At 46.1% G+C, this 12,117-nt stretch overlaps 1 protein-coding gene across 2 annotated transcripts in view; it reads left to right on the top strand.

The window, feature by feature from the left end:
• Il16 (interleukin 16) overlaps positions 1–12,117 on the top strand; it is an 84,527-nt gene that overhangs the window by 44,382 nt on the left and 28,028 nt on the right. For both annotated transcript variants that reach the window (XM_031387216.1, XM_031387217.1), the window contains 5 exons: positions 1,608–1,741; positions 3,753–3,863; positions 6,362–6,476; positions 9,956–10,029; positions 11,234–11,450. In XM_031387216.1, the coding sequence (XP_031243076.1) occupies positions 1,608–1,741; positions 3,753–3,863; positions 6,362–6,476; positions 9,956–10,029; positions 11,234–11,450 (651 nt within the window). The remainder of the gene's footprint in view (positions 1–1,607; positions 1,742–3,752; positions 3,864–6,361; positions 6,477–9,955; positions 10,030–11,233; positions 11,451–12,117) is intronic.

The raw sequence follows: 12,117 nt of genomic DNA, 5'->3' as shown, positions 1-12,117 counted from the left end.
CCTCTTTGCATGGTGCCTCTACCTCTGTTCTCAATCATCTTTAGGAATCTTATGTCCTCAGGAAGCCTCATTCTGACCCTTCCTGGCTAGTCACTTCCTTTCTTTAGTTTATAAACAAGTCTTTTCCAGGCCCCACCCCTCCAGAAAGGAATACTCGAACCTTGATGCACATTGAATTTCCTGTGAGCCACTGCTCATTTTGTCCTTGACATGGGGGGGGGGTTGGGGTCTCCACTTACTCAAACTGAAAGATGCTGGGAAAACATTGTCTCTCCCTGGGCCTCCGGAACCCTGCTGCCAAGGCACTGGCCACACATGACCCTGAACATATGGCAGCTCACTTGGAGAATGCAGAAATTTTAGAGGACATGCCTGGCTGAAGACTAAGTACAAGAAAAAATAGAACATGAAAATCTCATAATGCTTTTGTGTATTACTTGTATATTGATGGCACATAGCTTAGGTAGACATAGTGAGCAGAATAAAATGTATTAATACAAATAAACCAATTGCCTCCATTTCCTTTTAGTTCTTTTTATTTAAAAAACAAATTCTTTTTTTTTATTTTTATTTTTTTACCTATTGTTTGTTTTGGCTTTTTGAGACAAGATCATACTGTATAGGCCAGGCTGGCTTGAACTCTCACTTTTTCTTTTGTTTTATCTAGATGTTTATTTTCTTTGAGAGAAGATCTCAGGTAGCCTAGGCTCATTTAAAACCTAGTATATGGTGGAGGATGATCTTGAACTCCCCATCCTCCTGTGTGAGTGCTGGGTGCGCTCCACCCTGCCTGGTCTTCCTCTTTAGCTTTTCAATGCGGCTACTAGACGGATTTAAGCGGCCTGTGACAGCACACTTTGTCTCCACGTTGGGCAGCTCAAGATGTCAGTGGGTTAAGTCTGTCAACCATGAAGATTTGCAAACTGACTGGGATGGTCGAGGGATGGGTAGTGACTGGTGGTGGGACACAGGTGAATGACAGGAAGCCCCGTCTCCCACACGGACCAGGAAACTGATACTTAGATCCTCAAAGACTCAAGCTATCTGCCTGTATGAGATGTGTATACCTACCACAGTGTGTAAGAAACAGTGCTGGATCTGTATGGAAGACTGAAGGATTCCCTGGGCCCAGCCTCTCCCTGCCTGGACTCCCTAGGTGGCCACGTGTTCTCTCCCTGTTTGGCCTCTGACTCAGTTCCTAGCCCAGGAACCTCTGTGCCATCTTCTCTTCCTTTGGTTGGGATTAGACACTCTCCAGCAGCTTGGACTAGAGCTGTGATGTGGCATACCACATGACATGCAGGAGACCATGTCACCTCTTGCTGAGTTGGACAGGGGTGGAGAAGGAGTCCACTCTGTGTGACGAATCCTGTTGCACCTGCAGTACCAAATTTGTGGATGAAGGGAGTGAAAATGATGCTGTGTCTTCTGCAGCCTCATGACTGCACCAACTATCCTGGGTATTAACTGGTTTCTGCCCACACAGAGCCCTGTCTAAGGGAGGGCTGGTGATTGGCAAGGCTGACTTTGTTCTTTTTCAGGCTTGGTGTTTGAGTGCACACAAATAATTCCTTCCTGTTTGTTTCCCCACTCCCATCTCTGCTTAGGTGTTAATCCCTACAGTGCCGGAGAAATTGATTTTCCAATAACCAAGAAATCTGCAGTTCCCACCGACAGGCAGCCCTACTCCCTCTGTAGCAACAGGAAGTCCCTTTCTCAACAACTGGACTACCCACTTTCGGTAAGATGAAGCAGAGGGGGCCTGGAGATGTGGGAGGACAAAGGTCTGTGTTGTTTCCAACAGCGGCTTGGGAAATCTTCTCAGTAGTGTGCCGCCCACGGACTGCAGAGAGCTTGCTTAGTCAGCTAAAGCATCCAACTAGGCAAAAGCCATTTAACAAGGTCCACCTGTCAAGAGCCTCTTGTGCCAGGCACATGTAGCCACTGTCGCTTGTATGCTGTTAGGAGCCAATGCATAGAGAAACTTGCTGTTCTCAAGCTCTCAACTAAGGCTTCCCTTCATTTCCTCTGCACAGTAACTGACCTGGGAGGACTAGGGAACTATGGCTTTGATAAGCTAAGCAGTTTATTATCAAAATTCTAGTATGTAACAGTGTTGGGACTTGAAGTTGCATCACTTTTTAAAAATATTTCCTTAGTATGTGTCGATGTCTGGGTATTTGTGTGTGTGGGTGGGCTGGGGAGTGAATAGTACACACGTGGCGGTCAGAGGACAAATTAGACCTGGCTTTTTTCTTCCGTCATGTGGGTCCCCCCCCCTCACACATACACACACATACACATTCACACTCACACAGAGAGAGAGAGACAGAGACAAACAGAGACAGAGGCAGACAGAAACAGAGTTTGACTAACTATCTGGACATCTCCTGACCAGTGAGTGACATTGGTCGATTAACCATCATTGATGCCCATGCATGGTATCACTCTGTCTGCATAGGGTTTCTAATGGAGGCAACAAGACAGGATTCCAGAAGGGTTGTTTCTGGGATTAAGGGAAGGTTTTGTGTGGCTTAGGGCTACAAAGCCTAGGGTATCCTGATAACTTTGGGTAGATCACCCAGATGTGTAAGAGCAACTTCAATCCAGCAATAGGAGAAAAGAGAACAGCAGGGGAGGGGAGGGGTGGGGAGAGGAGAGAAGGGAAGGGGAAAGGAGAGGGGAGGAGGGGAGGGAAGAAGAGGGAAAGAGAGGAGGGGAAGAGAGGAAGGAAGAGGAAGGGAGAGGAGAGAGGGTAAGGGAGTGTAGAGGAGGGGAAGAGAGAGGAGAGGAAAGGGGGAGATATACTTTTTTTTGGTGGGGAAGAATTATCTTGAAGCCCAATTGTTTTCCATGCTCCCTGCAGGCAGTTACGTGTGTGTCTTACTTTGCAACACCCGATCTTAGTGAGCAGGGATCCTGCAGCCCAGTTACACACTCACGGCTGATATATTGGTTTAGTGGCCAGATAGGAAGCAACAGGTAGAAAATGAAGGATGTACAGTCACTTCCTGGGGACAAAGCCCTGGACCAAGCCCCTGAATGGTTAATTATTCCTGGAAGCTATACACACAGATAAGTCTTTCTTAAAAAAAAAAAAAAAAAGATCTTCTACAGTAGGAAACTGAGGCCCAGAGGGACAAAGTCACTTCTCCAAGGCAATCTGCTGATAATTGGAGAGCCAGGAGAACCATCTGGAAAATGGATGTGGCTTCCAAAGTTTCAGCATACCACCAAGCCATGCTGCTCCCCACTGGAGCTCTGGGACACAAAGCTGCTCTTTGTTGACACTCTCTGCTTCTTTTATGCAGCTGTTTAACCTCCATCTGTGGAATTCATCTTCCTCTTTTGAGTCTTTGAGTTCTAGACTTCTTGCCTACCGCACCATCATGCCTAGCACAAGCAGGGCTTTGAGGAAATGTGCTCTGAGTGGAACACAATTTTATAGTGATGTCTGAAACTCAGCTCAAGGTCTTGCTTGGCCTTCATGGCTTATTCTGGGGTATTGTGGTGTGTGACATTATTACCCTTGGCTTACTGCTGTCATGAGACTTTGTGAGCCTTTGCTGCTAGTCTGCAGCCAGGTCCCTTAGTGCAAAGCTTCCTGCATAAGCCACCACATCTGAATGACACTCTATAAATCACCTTCTAGCTCTTACGCTGCTGGCCCTTGGGAGACAGAGGGTGGAGCTCTTCTCCTTGGCTGATGTCAGAGGTGGCTCATCTCTGCCCTCTCTGGTTCTTCATTACAGGGCACTGCAAGACCAACCCGGTCGTTGAGCACAGCTCAGCTCGGGCAGCTGTCTGGGGGTCTGCAGGCGTCAGTCATCTCCAACATAGTGCTGATGAAGGGCCAAGCAAAGGTGAGCAAAGATCATCACCAACAGGAAGGCCCAGGGCAACACTCGCTCTCTTCTGGGAAAGTTGCTCCGAGGAAGAGTGGGAGCAGGGTTATCATACACTAAGTGCCAAAGGGGGCCAACAAGCTCACAGGCACGTGCTGAAGTTAAGGCAATACTGATCCTCCCAGTTCCACTCAGTGATCATTTTCTCTCTGAGGACCACAGTGTTTCCCAACTGCTTCAGCTCTCTCCAAGCTTGTTCCCTATTCCTCTTGACATGATATTCCCACAACTTAACCTTGCCTGAAACATAAGTTAAAATCCCTTACATGGATTTATGGGGCTGGATTTCACCTCCACATTCAGATGTTGGTAAAAGAAAGTTGGACTCAAACACAAATTTTATGAACTCTGTGTTTCCATCTTGGTCAATTCCATGGCCACAGATGCTCTGGCTACGTTAGAGCATCCTGAAGAGTCAGAACTGACTCCGCTCAGTCTAGATGATGACACATCCTACTAATGTCTGCCCCACGCCTGAGAAGCATCAACAGAGGAAAACAAGGTATGAATAGTGAGAGAATATACCCCAATAGCTCTTGTGCTCATCCTAAAGCATGCGACCTCATGCTTAGGGCATTGTATTGGGTGCCTTTCTGGCTACTTATCAGCTTAGGGGAGGAAGGGTTTATTTGTTAGGCTCATGGCTGGAGGGCACAGTCCACCACAAGAAAGCACTGCCACAGAAGCTGTGTCAGGTGTCAGGAGCATGAGGCTCCTTGCTCATATCTCAGTGGCTCCAGAAATGGAGGCTGAATAGGAAATGGGGACAGGCTACAAACCCTGTCACCTACCTTCCAATGGCCTGCTTCCTCCAGAGAAGGCCTTGCTTCCTAAACGTGCCACAGTCTCCCAAAACAACACAAAGTGTTCAGACATTTCGCTTCCAAACTGTACCAGACTTGCGCTTGCTTAAAATAACTAGGGCAGGCCCAGGCAGTTGCTGCCACATTTTAAAGCCTGTTTAAATAAGTTAGCTGCTCAGATGGGCTTATTAATGCACCTAACAATACTTCAGCTGATGTGGGGGAAGCACTTAACGGCCACTATGTTCTAGGGAGGGAGACACCACATACCTCGAGTTGTCTTTCCCTGTCACCTGTTCCTTCTCAGTCCTGGGAACTCAGCATGTAGTATAAGGAAAGCCCCCCCCCCCCAAGTGACAAGGGAGACGTGTGTGCTGTGTGGTTTCTTCTGGACAGTCCCACTGTCTGATTAATAAGGCAGTCATTTAGTCCTAGTGACCAAAAAGGTACACAATGCAAAGTCTCAGGTATAAGGGAGTTGAGTGTGCTCCGGAATGAGCACCAGAGATCCCTGCAGGGATCTCTCACCACTGACATTTTTGTTTCCATGTGGGCTCTGAGAACTATGGACCAGAGATGAACAATCTATGAAGAGTAGTGCCATTGCTAGTGGCAACCATCACTTGGACGGAACCAAGCACCTAATCTCACTGAGGTGAACCGAAAGACCCTCATTTATTCTGTCCCTCTGTGTGCTTCAAGCACTTATCTGAGGCCAGTCATGATAGAAAAAAAATGAAATTAGCTGACTTCTGGTAGCTCACAGTTTAGAAGTGAGTTTCCTAGGCTGAACCCAGCTTATTGGGAAATTGCAAAGATCCTTTATCTTCAACAGAATGAATAGAGCTGTAGATATTTTCTTTGCTGCTACCTAAACCAATCCAAACTGTCTCTTTAATGTACTGGAAAGTCTGAAGGGGAAGCCAGACCCTCCATCTCCTTATTCTTACCTTCCACGGGGCAGCTCTGCGTCAGATTGCCTTAGCTGTCTTGTAGCTGTGCCCACAGCTGAGGCTGTCTGCTGAGCCCCATCTTCTCCCAATGCTACCATCACAATCCTAGGCTGTGTTTGTCAGTCTTGAAAATGACCTAGAAATAAAGACATCAAGGATGACACCCGTAGTAAGAGCAGGTGATTGGTGTCCTTAGGCAGGGGACGAGTTGGGCACAGAATGGAGGGCAGCAAGGGGCCTTTGTTAACAGAAAGGATGCTTTCTGTGGCACATGCTATGTTACTACTGATGAAGTTGATGTCTCTGTGATTCTGCTGGGTATTGCAGTTTATTTTCAAATACAGCCTGTGAGTTAGGTACCATTATTTTACAACCTGAAACTGAGGTTCAGAGGGAGGAAGTAACTGGATAAAAATAGTCAAGTGGAGAGAATGGGGTACTAGTCCCAACCCCCTTTCATCTGTGTGGGAAATGCCAGCCTTTGTGGGTGAGCTGGCAAAGCTGCTGATACTCCACAGCCCAAGCTGGCCATGAACTACTCTCCCCACCTGGCCTGATTAAGCTCTTAAACCCCTCGGACTAAAAGGGACTTTGTCTCCTCCATATTCCTTTCTGCAAGGGTAAGAGGCAGGTCCTTAGGAAGCATCAGCTCAAGAAACAGCTAGAATATTCCTACATCTAGTCTCTATTCTCTCCTCAGGGCCTGGGCTTCAGCATTGTTGGGGGAAAGGACAGCATTTACGGCCCTATTGGGATTTATGTGAAGAGCATCTTTGCAGGGGGGGCAGCGGCGGCTGATGGGCGGCTTCAGGAAGGTACGTTTTCATCCTTCCGAGTGTGGTCAAGAGGTCACAAGCATCATTCAGAACCGTCAGGGCATCAAAGAGACTGAGAGCTTAAAATGGGTGTTAGGCTTTCAGAGTACACTTCCGGGGTTGTGGGGCGGGGCTCCAGGCTGTGGTCGACTTCCGCCTTCAAAGGCTCTATCTTCGCCATACCCTACAACATTCCCTGACAAAACCTCTCCTCCCAGGTGCTGTTGTCAGCCTGGGGCAGAAGCATTTGTTCTTCACAGATTCTATTCCTTTCCTCCTTCCCAGTGCCCCTGTTTAGTTTCTGGGACTTACTGATAACCCATCACTTTCATCTGCTCTTCCTTCTCCACCTGAGACCGTGGGACACCAGGTCCCGAACTTCCATCAGAGTGCCACCAAGCTCTAGGCTCCAGGAACACAGAATACAAAGACACAAATCACAGTTCTCACACCAATGGGAATAAAGGGAAGTTTATTCCGAGTCAAATATGAGTGGACATGGCCCGGGGACATGCATCTAGGTTGACATAAAGTGGGTCACATGACCTCTTTTCTGGGCACAGAACAAAAGATAGTTGTCAGGGCATTGTTACATAGAGCATCGGGAACATCAGGCAAGTGGTGGGAGATTCTGATCTAGGTTTTAGAGAGCTTTCGATAGCATTCTTAGCTATAGGTTGGTGAAAGGTGGTGATCTTAATGCATTCAAAAAGATCTTACCTGATAGTCTGAAAGATGATACTCAGGTACAAAGGTGGAGTGTGACACACGGCTATTAAGGTGACTAAAGATAGCCTAAGTTAATTCTGGCTTTTGATTTGCAACATTCCTACTCTCCACAGTAAGACAGTTCTGAACAGCCAGTTATTTATCAGAATCTTCAACAAAGAGCTACCTTTTTCTAGGGAACTTTATCCACAGAAAAACAAGACAGGGCTCCTCTTTTGAACTGCTAATGGCTTCCCCATGGGCAACCCTCCCTATATTACCTTCCTTCTGCCTCCCCTGCTTCCTCTCAGCTCCTTTCCTATCTCATAGGACAGATGCTCCCTCTAAGTAAGAGACCTGAGGAACACAGCTACCAGATACCCCACTCCACCCCACTTCAAGTCTGGGTTTGGATGATGGGCAACCAACTTGGTCCAAAGAGATCTCTGGGTTTCAGCCAGAAAGCAAAATTCAAGGGAAGGGGAGGGGAGGGAGAGGGAAGGGGAGGGGGAGGGGGAGGGGGAGGGGGGAGGGGACAGGAGGGAAGAGAAGGGAGAGAAACTGGATTGAATTTGAGAGAACAGTTACTTTCTTGTCAGGGCAGTGTCTGTAAGTCAGGCAGTGTCTAACCACCTGTAACATCTGAGCTATCTGGGGGGCTGTGAGAACACTACAGTCCTAGATGAAAGGCACATATCACAATAAAGGAAGGCTTCCGCCTCTCTAAATGAGTAAAAGCACCCTGTGAGGGGCTGGAGAGATAGATGGCTTTGTGGTTCAGAGCACTGACTGCTCTCCCAGAGAACCAGGGTTTGATTTCCAGCATACACACAGTTGTTCACAACTACTCATGACTAGTTCCAGAGGCTCCGATGTGCTCTTCTGGCCTCTGAGAGTACCAGGCACACATGTGCTGCACAGATATACTTGCAGGCAAAATGCTCATACACTTAATCTGATGATTATCAATCAGTTAATAAAATACCCAGTACATTGAAAAATATTCTATCTTGATTTTTATGACGTGTGCAAATTAGGATGATATTCAAATTTTAGCCACGTTCTTTCATGTAAAGCCATGACTGTCTTGATGTTTCAGTCCTGTTTTGAGTCACCATTAGAGAGATGTTGTAACTCCCAAAGATTAAAATATTTACGATCTTGTTCTTTACAGAAAATGCTGCCAACACAAGCACTACGGAGCACTGGGTGTCAGGATTGTGTCATGTAGGCAGTGGGAGTTTTGCATTTATCGTTGGGGAGGCACTGGGTGTAGAGGCTTTGGATGAGTCAGGAGGCATATATAGAATGCAGTTGGCTGTTGAGACACAGGAAGCAGAAGGGAAGTGCAGAGGCTGTTCTTATGGCTGCCTGGAAGAGTAAGGCTCCCATTGACTAGAGTCAATGATAATAGACAGAGCCTAGGAAGAGGCAGCTCAGGGATGGTGGGAAGTGTGAGTGTTTCTAGTCAGCTGGAGAGAAGAAAAAGTCAAGGAAGAGAGAAGTGGAAAAGGATTAAGTGGGAACTTCAGGAGGGCAATGAGCTTAGGTGAGCACTAGATGGCACTGTCTGTCAGGCCACTGAAAAGTCGTTGGCCTCTATGGAAAAGGTGAACGGAACAGATTAAACAGTTGAGGAAGGAGGAGAGAAGGGGGGATGGGGATGGGGATGGGGAGAAGGTCTAGTGGAACAGCGAACCCAGGATCAGGAAGGAAATAGGAGCCAGGGAGAAGGGAAGATGTGTGGGTTAGAATCCAGGGTGTTAGCCTTTGTTGTTTTGTTACTTTTGTATGGAAACCTTCATTATTTGGGAGGTGGGAGGCATTTGTCTCCATTAGTTTTGGCAATAATAAAAACAGAGAATTTCAAACAGTCAGTTCCTGGCTCTAGCCTCCAATAATTGGCCAAATTGTTTTCAAAAGTGACATGCTCAAATCTACTCTGTGAAAGAATATGCTTGGCTATGACAAGCTTGCTATACAGATCAAGGAAAATGACAATTAGTTTTTGTTCTCTTTCCCAAAAACAATTATGTAAAATGGATTTGGCACAAGCTAGGCTCACCAGTGCTCACCAGCTATGAGTCTACATAGCTCATGAGCTCATACAAACGAGAACATAACAGACAAGCCTGTAACAGGGTTATTGGGAACAGATATTTTGGTAACTTAAAGCCAGTCTCCATGGAATTTTAAAAATGGACATCCTGAAGTTTTGATTTTGTCTATCCTCTTCTCAGCTCACATTTAATTATGTTTTGATTCTGTTTGTTTCATAGCCCTGGCTTGTTGTGGTCTCAATATCTAGCCCAGGCTGGCCTCCAACTTCTAGTGATCCTGTGGCTTGTGATTACTAAGTATTCGAATTACAGCCACAAGCCCTCAAGGCTGGAGCCCTTTTAAATACTTTTATTATGTGTATTCTCAGTCATAGAGTCTTTGGGTGACAAGGGTTAAGTTCTGTCATTGTTCCCGTTGGTTCCAAAAACGCACCATGCAGAGCTGCTCTGCAGCCTCCACACTGACACATAAAACAGTATCTGAGCCAAAAGAAACAGTTATGGAAAGCTGTTAGGAAACAGAGTTATATCTTAGAGTAGCGAAGTCAGTCCTTGATAACTGGTGGCCCAGGGACTACTCAAGTATGGTGAATCCAAAGGCCAAGAGCAAGGTTTGGAAAGCTCACACAGGGACAGGACACAAGGCCCTGAGTGTATTCCAAAAAACCCTGAATAAAGCTTGTTAGCTACTGTCCTTTTGTCTCTCAATAGGTGATGAAATTCTGGAACTCAATGGTGAATCAATGGCTGGCCTAACACACCAGGATGCTTTGCAGAAGTTTAAGGTGACTTCTCAGTCTATGTCTATACTCTGGGGTGTAAATGGTATACACCAGGCCAGAGGTAATTGTCATCTCAGAGGCTTATTGTTGAATAAGATTGCCCTTTATAGCTAATTCAGAACTCTGGCTGGTCAGTTCAACTCAGCTGTCCTGGCTCAAACTCTTCTCCAAGCTGACTGATTCAATCTGGCTTCTCTCTGCCTTTCACTGAATTGGTCTGTATGGCCTCAAAGTCACTCTGGCAATTTATTCTAATTCTCTGGCTCCTTCTTATTCTCTGGCTTCAGCTGTCTCTGCTGACTTGTGCCCAGTTAAAAAATAAATACGAACTCAACTCTATGCACTGAGCTCACTGACTCCCCATAAAACCCAACTCCACTCAACTAAACTGACTCCCTGTTCTGTTCTTAAATATCTTCTTTTTCCTGTGCTGTTCTTGTGAGAGTTGGACATATCCTATCTCTGACTCATTCTGTCAAATACTCCTCTGATTCATCACTTTGTCTGCCCCTCAGTTAGGTATCACTTTCAAATATGGCTGCTTCCTTCTACAAACTAATTTTATCTTAAAGGTGTATACTAAGGGTGTGTTTGTATTCCAGCCAGAAAGATTAAAGGTGTGTGGCATGTCTGTATCCTAGCTGGACCAGACACACCTAGGTCTTTAGATGCCATTCCTTGCCAGAGCAGCCATGTTGCTGGATTAAAATTCCTGTCCATTGGGAACTTCAGGCAATAAAACCCAACTCAGAGTCACCTTCTTCCTCTAAGTTCACAAAATGAAAAATTGGTCCTTTGCAGAGGTGCCTAGCCAATGTTGGCCCTGAGTACAGCATTAAAGAAATTCCTCTACAAAGGATATTATAATCAGGACTGGTGTCAAAGCACATTCAAACTACTTAAGATTTATAAAGCTGACTCAGAACACTCCATGAACTTATGCTAGTAGATTTATGGACATGCTTCGAGTTTTTAAGACATCACTAAAAGCTACTTTGCATCTCCATTCAGTTAGTTCAATTCAGGAGTACATCGTATGTCATATAACATGTATACTCGGGTGGACGTGATGTATGTGCCATGTGTAACTTATCACATGTTTGTACATTACCCATGCACGCACACCGACATTTCCTTGGGGAGCATCTGTTGGACGTGTTTTCTTCACCTGTCTGGAACTGCTCCAGATACTGTCACTCTTTTCCAGCAAGCCAAGAAGGGGCTGCTGACCCTGACAGTGAGGACCCGCCTGACAACACCCCCTTCACTATGCAGCCACCTGTCACCCCCTCTGTGCCGCTCCCTGAGCTCCAGCACGTGCGGTGCCCAGGACAGCAGCCCCTTCTCCTTGGAAAGCCCAGCATCTCCCGCCAGCACTGCCAAACCCAACTACAGAATCATGGTGGAGGTGTCTTTGAAGAAAGGTAGGAGTACTGTGACAGTTTTTGCCAGAGCTGCCCAGGCCTCTATCATATGAAAACATTAAAGAATAAGGTTGACTAGCAGATGTTATGCCTTTTATCCATCTGAGCTTGACATCATGTCCCATCCTTCCTTTCTTCTCTCTCTGTCTCTCTCTTCCTTCATTTCTTCTTTTCTTTCTTTCTCTTTCTCTCTTTCCTTTCTTACCTCCTCTTCCTCCCCTTCCTCCCCTCTTATTTAGTGTGTATCTGTGTAGATGAGTGTGCACATCCCACACAAAGAGCAACTAGTGGGAGTTAATTTTCTCCTACCACATGGGTTCTAAGGATTGAAAGCAGTTCATCAGGCTTAGGGACAGTTATCTTTGGCAGGTGAACCATATCTCATCGGATCCTTATCCTGTTTCTAGAAGCTTATTTGTGTCATCCAAACCCAGACAATATCTTTTGATAAGATGGTTAGCAAACATATAACAGAGAACTAACTACACACACACACACACACACACACACACACACACACACACACACACACACACCCCACATCATAATGGACCAGGCCTTAGACTCTGCAGCTAATATCCTGAAACCTTGAGCAGCTCACTGATCCTCTCTGGGCCCATTTTCTTTCTTCTGCAAGAGAACCAAGGTTTTTGTTTGTTTTGTTTTG

This window comes from Mastomys coucha, unplaced genomic scaffold (genome assembly GCF_008632895.1).
Source record: "Mastomys coucha isolate ucsf_1 unplaced genomic scaffold, UCSF_Mcou_1 pScaffold21, whole genome shotgun sequence".
Taxonomy (NCBI): domain Eukaryota; kingdom Metazoa; phylum Chordata; class Mammalia; order Rodentia; family Muridae; genus Mastomys; species Mastomys coucha.
The sequence above is the reverse complement of the archived record's forward strand: the minus strand, read 5'-3'. Positions and strand labels throughout refer to the sequence as shown.